General features: G+C 40.3%; 2 protein-coding genes across 2 annotated transcripts; one reads left to right on the forward strand and one right to left on the reverse strand.

The window, feature by feature from the left end:
* Nucleotides 1–780: 780 nt before the first annotated feature.
* On the reverse strand, nucleotides 781–10,001 carry ghrhr2 (growth hormone releasing hormone receptor 2). The gene is given in 9 exon segments (XM_035404227.1): nucleotides 781–873; nucleotides 971–1,012; nucleotides 1,645–1,774; nucleotides 2,951–3,042; nucleotides 3,313–3,388; nucleotides 3,830–3,890; nucleotides 4,416–4,569; nucleotides 4,975–5,107; nucleotides 9,928–10,001. Coding segments are annotated over 9 exon segments (855 nt in total).
* zgc:163073 (uncharacterized protein LOC100037358 homolog) lies at nucleotides 9,935–15,170 on the forward strand. Its single transcript, XM_035403298.1, has 7 exons — nucleotides 9,935–10,368; nucleotides 13,334–13,361; nucleotides 13,602–13,751; nucleotides 14,260–14,433; nucleotides 14,624–14,701; nucleotides 14,805–14,840; nucleotides 14,959–15,170. The coding sequence occupies exons 1-6, from the start codon at nucleotides 10,000–10,002 to the stop codon at nucleotides 14,831–14,833; spliced, it is 828 nt and encodes a 275-aa protein (XP_035259189.1). The 5' UTR covers nucleotides 9,935–9,999; the 3' UTR covers nucleotides 14,834–14,840; nucleotides 14,959–15,170.
* Nucleotides 15,171–15,781: the final 611 nt, after the last annotated feature.

Here is a 15,781-nt window from a genome sequence, read left to right on the forward strand (position 1 = left end):
ACTATAATTTTTCAGACAAACCAACACTGAATCACTTTGTACAGCATGTCATATAAACTGATAATTCCGAGTAAGAATCAAAAATAATTCTTGTTTCAATTTATGTATCAAAGTTAATCACAAAGTGCATTGCAGGCAATTAGATTAAAGAGAACCCGAGTGCTGCAGAATGTAGTGTCTGAACCATTATGAAGTCATCAGTCAGTACCTCATGTATCTCACTACTGCCATCTGCTGACAATATCTAGCACTGAAACAGATGTGAGATGCACAATGTTCAGCAATGGTAGCCATGGTTAGGGTGTCTAATTTGTTATGCTTCAATATGTCCCCTGGGCCTAGAATTGAATAAATAAACATTGACAGTACAATTAAAAATTGTTTGATTCATTTTAATTCTTGACTGTCACATCGTAAACAAATAATATTTTAGCTTCTGTGAAATATTCCCTGAAAATAATAAGAAACAAGTAGTGGTGAACATCACAAGCCATTGTTTAACTTCCAACCTTGTGTCGACAAGGCTGTGCGATGCTCAACTTCATGCTAGTATGTGCTAATTGCATGTGTCATCAGTACCAAGTACCAAATGTGATTTTCTAAGGGCAAGTACAATCTTGGAACAAACATCTTGTTAGTGGAAAAAATAATAACAACATCAGCAGTCATTGAGTTTATACCGTGAATTAAATGAATGAAGATTAATTCTCTTAATTAATCACACAATTGAAACAAGACAACCAGAGACTGACAAATGATGCTGTGAGCTGAGATTCCATTCTAGGCTGTGTAATCCTGGATCACCAGGTCGAAGGCATTGCTGCCACTAGTAGGCCGACATCGCCGCATTTGCTTTATCACTTCATTCTGAACCTGACAAAAAAGGTATGACCAGCTCAATATTACTCCTGTACCTGTGCCAGATGACACTAGTAGATTTAATAAAAAAATCTTAAGCAACATGTCTCACCTCCCCGTTTAAGAAGCAGTAGAGCAATGCAACAACAAACCCCTGCAATAAAACAGAAAGTATTCAATGCTTGCACATCTAATGCATATTGTTCAGTTCTCTGTGATAATAGCCAAAAACAGCCACTGTATAGAAAACTGCAAGTATGGCATTACTGGAAGGGTAATGTCAAAAAGAGAATATCTTTACACATTGTTGTTTCTGAGAGGAACTGTGACAGAAGTGTGAGAAAAATATTTACTCTTTGACTGCAGTTATGCTCCAAAGCTCTTCAGCCATTTCTATGTAGGTGGCAATGGTATATTATGTACGGAGGGAAAGATATTGATCTGATCTTCCAGTACTGTGTCCCGGCTAAATATTGATCAGAGTGCTGATGAAAGCAAGGCCTGTATATGATTTATAACAGGTGATCATAGCTGCAAGTGATTCTCCTGATGAACCAATGGCTTTGCATAGAGAAGTGCAAGGACCAGGGAGTGTGGTAGGGATAATGTGCTTTCTCTGCATCTAGCTCAGCTGATTAGCATTTATAAGCACCACGGGCAAACAAATTCTGGGCACAGTTATGATGCATGTTTACGAACACTGCTTAAGTGTTGGGCCCAGGTCTGGAGGTTTGAGGAAGCTCTGGTGTGAGCCAAGCAGCAGGGGGCAGTTCAAGAGCTCCGTACCTGGAAGGATCCCAGAACCAGCTCAAAGCAGAGCCTTGCCTCCAAGCCCATGTTCTCCGGGAAGAGCGCAAACACCGTTTAATGCACCCCAAACCGGGGGATTAGCAGCAGGGTGGATTTTGCAAGCCTCCTACACAGGGATAGGTGTAACCAAACAGACATTCAAACAAACAAGCAAACAATTAAATTAATACCCAATAGGAAAAGGGAAGGAAATAAGAAACTGTACTTATAGTTAGTTTGTGTTACCTATCATTGCTGGTGAAACATGCCAAGACCAAATAGGTCCCTTGATGACTTTCAGATCGTATGATTGGGATGAGGACATTAGCCTCTATCCTTCTGAGCCAGCATATGCTGAGAAGGAGCTATAAAAAGACAGTGACAGCACATAGTTGCTTCAGCTAGCATTGACACCTTGGTGTCTGTGGAAAATGTGAAGCCATGGTAACAGATGACTGTGAATGGGACCTGGGACAGTACTTACTGTCTGAAGTAGAATCAAAATTTTCATTGATAACCTTTCAAATATTCTGCAGTTTGCCTTCCCGGCAAACAAGCCACCAGCTGTGTTCCTTAATTTTTATAAAGTGACTTTGAAAAAAAATAAGCCCAAAGTCACCTTGAATAAGACTGTACATTATCATTGAATACATGCCCGCTATCACAGGTTGTATGGATCTTCTGTGGCCTCAATGTGCATAGGGAAACATAGGGAAAAAAAGCACAAAATATTGTTGGTTGAGTCAAACTGGTGTGTTTTGGATGCAGGTTCTGGGTAGGGAATATAGATGCAGGATGTGGAAGTAAGACATCTAAGTAAACACAAATTAAAAAGACACAGAACTTGAATTAAAGTTCCCCATTAGATATCATGTTACAGCCAATGTATTTTACTCTATATTAATTTGTTTAAGGAATAATAAGTGTGTGAGGGGCGTACAAGATTTCACACACACCGTGAAACTTCAATGCTCAAGTTCTTTCTTAGTTTACTTCCTTGAATTGTTCCTGATGTATTTTAACACAAATATACACATGTACAGTACGCACACAAGCTCTTGTTACCTGCCATTGGTCAGTACATCATTGTTTGCACCAGCTGTCGCTATTTCACCTTTTGAATGTCCGAGTTTGACTCGGGTCTCGGTCGTCACTTCAATGGACTTTCAAGGTGAGTTACTCTCACTCAAGCAGAAATCTACTAATATTTGTGTTTTACTTCATCCAGTGATTTTCACGAACAGGATTCGTCCCCAGGCCTGACTTAGACAGCTTCAAAAGCCTTTGAACGCTTGACGCTCACCTGTAGTGTGGATTCTCACTTCCCTCTACTACTGGCATCTTCATCTTCTGAACAATGATCCTGATGATGTTCACAAACACTACAAAGTTTACCTGGATATAAGAAAACATCAGGTGTTATTGCTTTCCCTATAAAAAAAAACATTTCCCCCATATTTGTGTGTACACTTCAATGGATTTGCATGGATAGCATTCTCGCAAACATGACATGTCAAGTTTAGAAGCATACTTTGCTTTTAATGGACAGTAAATTATACCAACTGCTGAGCTGAGGAGGGGAAGTACTCTATTAGACAATCGGAATAGTATGGATAGCTGGTTGGTTGTTAAGGAATTATAGTTGTATTGTAGGTTGTGAAGTGCCAATCTTATAAAGATAGAGAGCGGGATGGGTCCTTTAATGATCCACCAGAGGGCGCTTTCTAGGTCGTCCCAACACCTGCCAGGAACACAGACAACAACTGTTACTATGGCAACCAGGATGCCTGTAGACAGTGGATTCTTTTCTTCCTTTTTTAAAATGATGTCATTAGCTGCCGCCCTTTTCCAGGGTTATAATAATGAGACCAATCACCGATGTACACTGTGAAATAAAATCTAATTTAAAAGTCTGTTTGAAAACATCAAAAAGATATAATGCATATTAAAATGGGCATTCATATGATATATCAAAAAATGAAACATAGTTTTAGATAATAAACAATTCAAGGAGAAATATCCATGGGAGAAAAGAAATCATGTAAGAAAATGTTGTGGCTATTATAAATTAGATTTAAAGCAGTAAGTAAAACAATGATAAACCATCTTTTGGTTTATCATTGTGACCTACATTCTCAGTTATATGCCTGATATTTGATTTTAGAATTATGGTAATACTCACCCTGTGTTGTCATACTGAATCTTAAATACTGTCCAGATGACAATGGTTATCGAGGGAGATCCTTAAAAAAGACAGACAGACAGACAGACACACACACACACACACAATTTGAATACATGTGTAGTCCATTTTTATGAATAATGGACTACATCATAGATGTTCTCTGAATGCCAATATACACTGATGCATTATTTCCCTGATAAACATTGTTATTACCTAATATAAATTAAATGGTATCTTTAAATATTCAATACCCTGATATTTGACTTTTCATTTGTTTTATATTCCAGAATGTTCTATGAGTTTATCCTTATTTGGTGCTCAGGTGGTACAGGGCACAAAAACACAGAAAATATAGATGAGAAATGTAACAGAAATTACATTCTTTAAAATGTATGCTACAACAAGTAGATACCAACCTCTCCCCCCTAATTACGTTCTCTCCTTGTCAAAACAGTAATTTGTTACCCATTACATGATTTTGCCCTCATTATGCATAGTGTGTAATGGCTAATTTGGCAGTTAATCACTCCTGTTTAGAGTCAAGCCAGTAGGCCTGGGACTCCAGGTGTGAGCTGGCCCCCACCTCAACCAATGAGGATGTACCACCAGAAGAATCTCCTGTGCTGGGTGAAGGTGAAAACCAGGAGGGTCTGCAGGTAGAGCCCCTCCACCAGCAGCCAGAAGAAGTTCGCCAGGACACAGTACTGGAAGAGAGCCACTGCCACCTTACAGCCAACCTGGAGGAAGCAGAGTGCAAAGATGGAGGCCAAACAGTGACAAAACTTGCCACTATTATTCACTATACTGAGTAACCAACCCACCCCAAGAGCTGTTGAATGTTTTTAGACTGTATTTTATATTTCTGTTTTATATTTTAGACAATGTTTGTGCTGTTTTATACATATAATGGGGTCAGTTTTAAAAAAAGAAGTGACCATATAGGGGTATTATGAATAACTAAAACCCTTCAGTACAATCATTCCACAATAAATGCCTGCCCACATTTCACATGAGAGAGTATTGAACATTAACAAAGGCAGAGTTACTACAGCACAGAGGAATCTGTGACCTGTTGTTGAGTGTGTCCCAGCATGCACCGGGGCTGACAACAAAGGCTGCTGCTCAGTGGCAATTGCTCTTACAGTAGACACAGTGCAGTGGTCGGTGCTCTCGTCAGCAAACAGCACCGCATCCTTCACGAACACTGCCCCCCCGCGCAGGATGAAGGAGGAGAACAGGTTCAGATGAATGCAGGTCCGTGTGCACAGCAGATTCCTGAAGGATCAAGAGACTCTCTAACAGGTGCAGAGGGAATACATTAACAGAGCACAAATGGATCCAGTAGAACTGTCTAATCAAACAAAAATAATGATTTCCTCACGAACCGAAAAAGCCTTCAGCTCTGAAAACGAATCTGCTTCCAGGGACTTTTCATCCCTGGAGACCTGTTGCACTGTCTTCTTGGATTGGAGATGTATGGGAAGCCATCATTGTTGCAGTGTTTAACTGCATTTGTAACGATAAGAAAAGTTTCACATGTTTAACAGAGACAAATATAATATTATACAGGAATAATAATACCACAAAACAAAATAAAAAGAGCTGTGGATAGGTCAGTTTGATGACTGTTCTAGACTGTTCTTGACTTCTTCAACTTGATGTTTGTAATGCTTTATTTATGAAACACAAACCAACTTTCAGCTGAGACCTGAGGGACACCTTTACAGCTTCTCGCAGTGTTCTGGATGTTTCCCTGTCTTTGACAGGGAATACGCGGTGGATTCGTAAAGCATAAATAAGCAGCAGTGTTCCACATACACAAACACCAGTACTGCCTTCTTCTTCATCCGAGAGTGTTTAAATGAGTTTCCCATCGCTATAACAGTAGGTGTTCTGATGCTCAATTCACAGATGGTTAGGTACATCTTTATGTTAAGACAGCCTGAAGAAAATGCCAATGTAAGAATATTTTGTTGTTGTTGTTGTTGTTGTTGTTGTTGTTGTTTTCTACATATGCAGCCCCGAGGCTCTGTCTCTCTCATCCATCTATCTACATCCCCAGAGGACAGGCTGAACCAGAACAGGTATACAACTTTCTCCAGAGCAGCAGTAACACAGCAGTAACAGTACACAATCACACATTTAAAGGTTGAATGCACTTACATTTTAGACTTAAAAGGATGACAAGATATGCAAATTACTTTTGTGAATTCAAAAAATAGCAGGCGCAGTATTGTCCTGGATGCACAAATCAAATGTGCATTAAATGAGGAGGAATTCTCTATCAGGCCAAGCACACCATCGTGAGTATGAAAACTAAACTGCTCTTTGAAAGAACTCCGCTCTAACTTCAGTTTGACTGCATCATTCACTCAATTCAGTTTCAGGAATAGAGTATGGATAAAGACCTGGAAATTATTCGTTTTAATACCCAATGGGCACAATGTGGCCTGGGGAAAATACAGAAAAGACACCATTAACAATAAAGTACTATAATCCCTAAATACAAAAAAAACAAAAAAACACACAATTCAAAACTGTCAAAAGAATGCAGTTGTTTTGCATATCCAGATATTTGCTGGCATTTGTTAAAAAAACATGGTGCTAGTCCACTCTGAGCTTTTCAGTGGAAGCATATCTTTTCTCAGACCAACACGATTATACCTGCTTCTGGTTTTTGAGGTGAGTTTCAGCAGAGCCCAGCAGAGGGCAAAGCAGACCTCTGTGTTTAAGGACTATAGTGCACACGTTGCAATGGTCTGTCTGTTTAAGGACTACAGTGCACACACTGCAATGGTCTGTCTGTTTAAGGACTACAGTGCACACACTGCAATGGTCTGTCTGTTTAAGGACTACAGTGCACACACTGCAATGGTCTGTCTGTTTAAGGACTACAGTGCACACGCTCACTGCAATGGTCTGTCTGTTTAAGGACTACAGTGCACACACTGCAATGGTCTGTCTGTTTAAAGACTACAGTGCACACGCTCACTGTAATGGTCTGTGTGTTTAAGGACTACAGTGCACACACTGCAGTGGTCTGTCTGTTTAAAGACTACAGTGCACACGCTCACTGCAACGGTGTGTGTGTTTAAGGACTACAGTACACACGCTCACTGCAATGGTGTGTGTGTTTAAGGACTACAGTACACACGCTCACTGCAATGGTGTGTGTGTTTAAGGACTACAGTACACACGCTCACTGCAATGGTGTGTGTGTTTAAGGACTACAGTACACACGCTCACTGCAATGGTGTGTGTGTTTAAGGACTACAGTACACACGCTCACTGCAATGGTGTGTGTGTTTAAGGACTACAGTACACACGTTGCAGTGGTCTGTCTGTTTAAGGACTACAGTGCACATACTGTAATAATTTGGCTGTTTGAGGATTACAGTGCACATACTGCAATAATTTGTCTGTTTGAGGATTACAATGCAAACACTCACTGCAGCAGATTGTCTGTTTGAGGCATTGTCTTAGGTGAGCGAGGATTCACACTTTTTGGTGTGTTTAAATTAAGTTTATTGTGAAGAAACGTAAATTTAATATGCTGTAAGAATAAAATGTAAGCTCAAAATATAAGTGCAGTGAAAAAGTATTTGCCCCCTTCCTGATTTCCTCCATTATTGCATATTAGTCCACTGAATGGTTTCACATCATTAAACAAAATGTAATATTCAACATTTTCATCAAAATGAGACATCGCTGTGGAGGAATTTAGGACACTCTTCTTTGAAGAACTGCTAAAATTCAGACAAATTAGTAGGTTTTCTGCATGAACTGCTGGGTTTCAGGCCTTGTCACAGCATCTCTATTGGGTTCAACTTTGACTAGGCCACTTCAAAACTTTTTTGACGTTCAGATGTGGACTTGTTTTTATATTTTGTATCAATGTCTTGCTGCATAACCAAATTACGCTTCAGCTTCAGCTCACAGACAGATGACTGGACATTCTCCTTAAGACTTTTCTGGCACAAAGAAGAATTTATGATTCCTTCAATAATGGCAAGCATCCAGGTCCTCAGGCAGCAAAGCATCTCTAAATCACACTGCCATACTTGTATGATGTTTGCACTGTGAAATTGTATATTTGCTTTATGCCAGACATAATGGGGCCCATGTTATCCAAAAACTTATTCTTTTGGCTCATCTGTTCTTACAACATTATAGAAAAAAGGTTTGGGGATAATCCAGGTGTTTTTTGAAAATAAGAGCATTGATATTTCTCTATGTTAGTAGCGGTTTCCCCCTTGCTACACTCCCATGAATCTCATTTTTGCTCTGTCTCATTCTTATTGTGGAGTCATAAAAACATACTTTAGCTGAGACTAAAGAGAGGTCTGCAGTGCTCTGGATATTCTTCCGGGATCTTTTGTGACTTCCTGGATGAGTTGTCGCTGTGCTCTAGGAGAAATGTTGGCAGGCCGGGCACTCCTGGGAAGATTCACCCCTGTCACCCCGAGTCCCAGAGCCTTAGAAATGACTTTGTAACCCTTAACAGAATGATATATTTCTAGAACTTCTTCCTGAAATTACCTTTTGTTTGTGGCATAGGGTGCTTATAGAAACTTTGTGGTAACTACTTCACTCTGATGGTCATGATATGAGTGAGGTTTAAATGAATGAAATAATAATTTAAAGAATGCATTTTGCATTTACTCAGCTTACCCTTACATGTCTACTAGTACATTTTGTCTAAAGATCTGAAACCATTCAGTGTGATGAAAATGCAATTATAAGAAGGGGGGCAAATCATTTTTCATGGCACTATATATAATATGACATTTAGTTTTTAATGCATCAAATGGTGCTCTTATTATTTTTTTTTTTACTTTACTGAGTAAAGTTTTATGTTGGTAAGTACTAAATTGTAACATGACATGAACGAACATTGCCAAGAGAGACAGCAGTGGCCAGCAATAGAAGCTTCTGGTAATTGCTGGAATGAAAAAGCAGTGACTGCTGTACATTATATAAGCTGGACTATTTTCCAGGCCGGCGTTGAAAGTTATCTTCACACCCCCGCCCAGTTCACCCCCCAGAGGAGCAGCGGGAATGTAAAGGCTGGGCCAGCAGGTGGCTAGCGGGCTCTGACTAGACCACACGGTCAAAGACATGGAATGTGGCCTGTCCCCTGGGTGTTTAAGTGTTTAAGCATTAGAAGCTAGGGGTCCCGCAAACACGAAGCAAACGAAGCACTCAAAGTTCACAGTTGCCTTTAGTGAGAACCATGACTGTGTGCAGTCCCAAAATATTTTCCTAAACTATAGTATGGCAGTAGTACAGTATAGTAAGTCATATCTTGGGTTTGAATTATTCAGATTTGATATGTTACCCCATTTGTAAAGACACTTTGTCATGATTGAAATTCCTATATAATTCTGAAAAAGGAGAAAGGAGTACGTGCTTTCTCGGTTTCAGCAAAATTGGACTCTAGCCTCTTTTCTCCTCCCTCGCAGTTAGCACTCCTTGGGTGACGATGATTTGGCACATGCCCACATTTCTCAGGTCCAACCGCAGTGATGCTATGTGTTCTGCTATGAGTTCAAGAAGAAGGAGGACATACTGTACCTTCTGACTCATGGGAGCCCTGGCTGGCTAAGTAAAGAAATGGCAAAAAGATTCTGTTTCTTAGGCGTGCATATCAAGAGGCATGGAATTAACATTTCAACAGAAGTGCTTAAAAAAAGACAGGACACAACCTCCACCCCCGTCGCCGACAATCCTCCCCCATCTGCTCCATCGCATCCCTTGTGTATTGCCTGTGCTTCTGTACAAGAGCAATGCATACTTTTGTAAGCCCCTACTCACTCAGACACTGTTTGCAATCGATTTCAGCCTGAGAAAAATAACTGCTTTATCGGTATCCCCTCATATAGAGGACAGGGTGGGCAGAGGCAGGATAATAGGGTGAGCGGAACGTGATTAGACGACAATAGGCCCCCCATTTCTGAGGTGGGAATTTTTGGGGTTCAGCTTTCTCTCCTTTTATAGTATGCTGGGGTGGCTCTGATGGGGTGGGCCCCTGCCCTCGCCCCTCGCCTCTCTGAAGTGCGAGATAGGGGTTGGGTATATAAATCCACGAGACTGACCTCAGCCCTTTGTTCCTGGCAGCGGATTCCATTGTGTCAGTTCTTCTCTTCCGTGCTCCCAAAGGCTGAGCCATGGCCCCCAAAAAGCCTGAGGCGAAGAAGGAGGCTCCTGCTCCGGCTCCGGCTGCAGCACCGGCCCCGGCACCGTCACCGGCACCGTCACCAGCACCGCCACAGTCACCAGCACCACCAAAGTCACCGGCACCGCCACAGTCACCAGCACCACCAAAGTCACCGGCACCGGCACCAGCACCGTCACTGGCTCTTGCCCCAGAGGCAGCACCAGCGGCAGAACCAGCACCGGCGGCAGCGGCAGCGCCCGCTGCAGAACCAGCACCAGCACCAGCAACAGCGCCAGCACCAGCGCCAGCGCCAGCCCCAGCACCAGCACCGGCCCCCGAGCCCCCTAAGGAGCCCGTCACCACAACCAAGATCATCTCGGTGAGTGTCCCTGCATGGGGTAGATCTGCACACCATCAGCCTGCGCGTGAGTCTGTACTCCTGCATGTCCTGAGGCAATCGAGGGCCATCATCACCATCTGGTACACTGTGTGCAGCTCTATTTCAGGAGAAGCTGTGCTTACACTCTGTGTCATTGTGTTTGGGCTACAGTAGCAGCGGCATTACAAAGGCTGCACTGTCTGTGCAGAAGGAAATGAGTTTGAGACAGCCGGATTACTGCGGTTGGCTCTCTCAAGTTTTCCCAGCATCAGCTGAACAAACAAGATTCCAAATGTCAGCCTGAGTGTGCAGTTAACTTGGGATTATGCCACAATAATCACTTGGTAGTGGGGCTTGGGAAATCTGACCTCAAACTCATTGTTGAATTCTAAAAGATGATCTGTGATGTTGATGTTGTTGCCACTGCTTGTTTTGTACTCTTCATTTTATAATTGAATGACTTTTTTGTGATGGGAGAACCTTAAACATGTCATCTAAATCTACTAAAATCCAAACTTCCAATAGGTGTTTGTCGGTTGATCCATCAGTAAAGAAAATTAAGTTATATTGGAAAAATTAACATAATTTCATCACAGTTATTAAAGAATCGCTCCTATTCAAATTAGCTTACAAAGGTGTGCACATTGAAACTACATTAATATGTATTACTCGGTCTGAATAGTTACCCAGCTCCTGCAACTCTCAAATTAGGGTTTGTAATAGGGAGTGAGGAGAGTGTTGTTATTCTACAAACAAGATTGTTTGTTTGTTCGATTATTCACACATATCAAGTTAAAAAATACCAAAATATACAACAGTAAAACATATAACATACTAAAAAACACAAAAAACATACAATAGCAAACATATTAATAAAAATATGTGGCTGTAGAGCAAAAAAAGCTGAAAGACTTACCAAGCAGCTCCCCTCATTATGATATACATGATTGTTACCTATGTAAAGGCAAATAACACAGCAAGGCAACATGCAGCAACCCAAGCAAAATCTATTCATAGGACAGTTATTCACAATTTCAGTACATGTACCCTAACACAATTTTTAACGTAGATAAAGCAATAATAGTGGATGATGTGAGTTAGCAATTTAGGACTTCTTAATATATTTTTTGAAAAGTATAAGTTTGGCTAAATTCCAGATCTGAGAAATTTTGAATTGAGCATTTCATGTTCTTGAACAATCAAGGACACTGACTATTTCTTGAGGGATTATTACGAATGCAGTTTGATGTGTTGAAATACTTGTTAAAGACAGAAGGCAGTGACATGATGAAGGTGCCACGAATAAACTGAACATTCTGCAGTTTGTTTATTTGGTATACATTAAGAATGGAAGTTTATAAAAACAAGTGGCATGCTGGGATGACGTAAGTGCAGATGGAAGCTCCGAGCAGCCAACCAACCAGATTACTGCCTTATTAGCAGGTCTTTGTGTGCAGCTTTACATTCCCATTGTTCTTAAATTAGCTTCCATCTTACCACCAGGACTGACAGACGGAGATATGGTTTCTCGTTAATCCCCGTGAGCAGCGAGTAATATTCTTAGACCAAGATATATGTATAGGAATGCGGTGTAACTGCTGTCCAGATCTGACCTTGACAATCCACCGCTCTTCATCAACACCAAAGGTTGACGTAGTGGTAACTTGTAAGAGCTTGTTCCCCACTCAACCTTCAAAGCTGAGTTAATGCAGATATACTGAACAATAGAGAATGACAGCAAGGTCTCTTTGAAGCTAGAAGCTAATAGTAAAAATACAAGTCACATCAAGGAAAGGCACCACTTATACAGTGCTTCTGAACTTTTTCTAGCTAGAAAATCATGTGCTGATAAAAACATTTTAAACACAGCAATTAATTTACCTGCAAAAAAGGGATGAGTAGAATGTCCTTTAATGTATCTAAGGAAGTAATGTTACGGGTTAGTAATGGTTCCTGATTTATTAGCTATAATATTATTTGAAAAAAGAGAGTGACTTTTACACTACTTTTTCAGTCTTATCAGGCTGCATATCTGTTTCTATATTCCTTCAATACACACAAAATATTTTTTCAGGAAAGCATGATAACGTCACTGGTTACCTCTGATGGTAGGATTATCTTTACATGTTGTCTTCTGCAGAGTAAAAATTTTAATATACGACACCACACTTGTAAAAATCAGAATACCTGAATCTGGATTTTCTAGGACAAAAATAAACAATAAGGTGAATATCTTCAAAATGCAAACATGGCAAACATTTGTGAATGGTTTTAATATGTAGTCCCATATCCTAATTCAACACCAGAAATATTAAAGAAAAACATATTCAATGGGCAGTATCTTAAAACGCTGTGCTTTTATGAAAAAAACAAAACAAAAAACATTTTCCTACTGAACGCATAAGAGAAAGTTTACAGAAATGATAAACTACTGTGTAATGACGCCCTACCACAGAAGCAGAAATATAGCATATCTTACATATTTACTTTTGCCACTCCTGGTACAATTTGTCAATCATCAGTGGTGTTAGTTTGCATGCAAAGACTTTCAGGCCCTTGGATGTGTCTGCAGGGAGGGCCAATCTGTGCACACCTCCCTCTATACAGATTGCCGTGTTTGGCTAATGCTGAATCACTTTAATTACTAAATACTGACACAAAAATACACAGACTAACACTGAAGGTACAGGTATCTTCACTACTTCGTGGACTGAATTGAATTTGAGCTTTCTCGACCAACTTTGATGGGTTGTTGATAAGGTGCCAAATAAAATGGCACTCATTTCACATTCATTTCAATAATGTTGAAAGCTCCCTTGAAGACATATCCCCGTTTGAGATATCAAAACTGTCACCTATCAGTACATTACCTATATCTTTTCTATGACTTTGTTTTGTTTGATTAATGCTTGAGTGATGAAAAGAATTGCTGCTATCATGACTAGGGTCTCTGTATCTCTTCCAGAGTGATTTCAATGCAGACCAGATTGATGGTAAGCAAAGCGATAACTTTGCCATTAAATGATAAGTTATGCTACTCTTTCAATGTTTAGTTTAAAGATTTTCATAACCTTAGAACTAACACATAGACCATTCAAAATGGGATTTGCCATTTTATCAACCAGCTTGAAAGACAAATTATGATATGCCATGGGATTATTTTATTAATAAGCTTGTTGACAAGTGCAGTGACTTGTGTGCCTCTCACCTGTACGCTATACCACTCCACACAGAGTTCAAGGAGGCCTTCCAGCTGTTTGACAGGACCCCTAATGGCGAGATGAAAATCAGCTACGCCCAGTGCGGGGACGTCATGAGGGCCCTCGGACAGAATCCCACCAACGCAGAGGTCCTGAGTGTGCTGGGGAAACCGAAACCTGAAGGTCAGTTTGAAATCACGCTGGGATTGGGTGGCATGATCTGAGGAAACACAAATTACATATTCACTCTGGGAGTTCAGTCAAGACACCAGGAATCATCCCAAAGAAGGGTGTTTTTTTGTATTTTGTCCTTTGATTTGCTACTTCTTTTTTATTTATTTATTTATTTTATCCTTATTTTCTCACAAGAATGCTCTGACAATCTATCTCTTACATTTCTTGGTCTCAAAGGCAAACAGGAAAACCAAATCACTTTTAGAGTATATTGCCTTTGTAAATTAACTTTAAAAATAACGTAACTTGACTCTCTCAAATTACTATGTACAAAAGGGTTAGGTTCAAAGTCAATCTGTTTACACAGGAATTTCAAGATAGTGACAATGTACCATCATCTGATTCAAATAAGCATCACTTTATACTCATGCTACTTAGGTTAAACCGACTGACAGTTGGATATCAGGTCCTGGCGCTCAAAAATCAGTGCATTCTCCCATTCTCTGCTCTTACACAGACATGAACAGTAAGCTGATCGACTTTGAGACCTTCCTCCCCATGTTTCAACAAATCACTAAGGCCAAGGACCGGGGAACCTTCGAGGACTTTGTTGAGGGGCTGCGCGTCTTCGACAAGGAGGGCAACGGCACCGTCATGGGAGCCGAGTTGCGCCACGTTCTTGCCACACTGGGTGAGACCTTCCTTCTCCTGGGTGGGACGCCAAAAGTCTGAAGAAATTCTGAAAAAACTGATAAAACTTAAAGAGAGCAGATTAGAGAGGAACTTAAAAGATGAATTCCCACACAAAATGAATTTGAGAGTGAAGTCCAGCCCATGTCTTCTTGGCTAGACAACTAACAGACCTGTTTTTGCCCTGGCAGGTGAGAAAATGTCTGAGGGAGAAGTGGAACAGCTGCTCAATGGACAGGAGGACACCAATGGCTGCATCAACTATGAAGGTGAGCCAATCAGATCCTATTTCCAATTCTGTTAATTAATTATTATGAATCAGAAAACTTGCATATACCAATATAAATCCCTTTTTTCCTGCTTATTTTCTAGCTTTTGTCAAACACATTATGGCTGGTTGAACAGCAGGTAAGTCAACCCTCTAATGTTCTATTTTCACGTTTCCATAAACATACAGCACCATGTTCTTCATATTTTAAATTTCAATCCTTGTTGTGACACATACTCTTCATGTTGTTGGTATCAGGATGCAACGGTTCCTATGACACACTCTCCTTGGAACAGCGTCTGACAGTCTCAAGATCCATGACCATCTGCACTGAAGCCCCAACAAGCACAGCCCTGTGTTCTTCCCCACCTTCGTGCCACAGTATGGGCTCCTCCACTCTCTCGTCTGCTCTTTTTTAACTGTTGTTTTGTAGTTTCGCTGGCTGAAATAAAACTTCAATTTCAGTTTTACAATAGTTTCCTTGTTCTTCCCTGTCATTTGGTCCCATGACTACTTTTCATTAGAATAGAGGAGAAATAGTTAGCTGACAGATGAAATGGGAAGTTTTTCTCTTTAAGGTTGTTATGGCCATAAGAAAGAAAGACATGAACATGTATTCTCATCAGAAAACCAACAGTTTTTCCTCCACAAAACTAAAAAAATTAGAGATTGGAGGATGCACCTGAATGTATGCTTTCACTGTGACCCTGGGTTCCATAGCACAAAGAGGCAGATACAGTATATGCCAGTACAATCAATAGGCCATGCCATGGCCTTCTTTCAGGGTTAAAAAACAAGAAACAGAAGATAAACAGGCTACGTGAGGGATATATATGAACCTGAATACCCTGTTTGGAAATGCACAGCTAAAGTGATCTATTCAGGTATTTTTGTGTCTCAAAGGTGACAAATGATATTTGAAAGATTTTTTATATGTATTCATTAATAAGTCATGGATGTTTTAGTTGTTGCATTTCCTAAAAATTTCATACATTTACTAAATGTTGAACGCCACTAAACACATTCAGCTTACATATTTGTTTTGTCTGAAATATATAATTTTTGGATAGTACATTTAGTA

The sequence above is a fragment of the Anguilla anguilla genome, chromosome 2 (assembly GCF_013347855.1).
Source record: "Anguilla anguilla isolate fAngAng1 chromosome 2, fAngAng1.pri, whole genome shotgun sequence".
NCBI classification, from domain to species: domain Eukaryota; kingdom Metazoa; phylum Chordata; class Actinopteri; order Anguilliformes; family Anguillidae; genus Anguilla; species Anguilla anguilla.

Bases quoted from the DNA above. Each gene is read 5' to 3' on its own strand.
- zgc:163073 (XM_035403298.1), top strand. From the start codon at position 10,000: ATGGCCCCCAAAAAGCCTGAGGCGAAGAAGGAGGCTCCTGCTCCGGCT. The intron at 13,362-13,601 runs GTAAGCAAAGCG...CACTCCACACAG, and splicing joins CAATGCAGACCAGATTGATG to AGTTCAAGGAGGCCTTCCAG. The intron at 13,752-14,259 runs GTCAGTTTGAAA...GCTCTTACACAG, and splicing joins GGGGAAACCGAAACCTGAAG to ACATGAACAGTAAGCTGATC.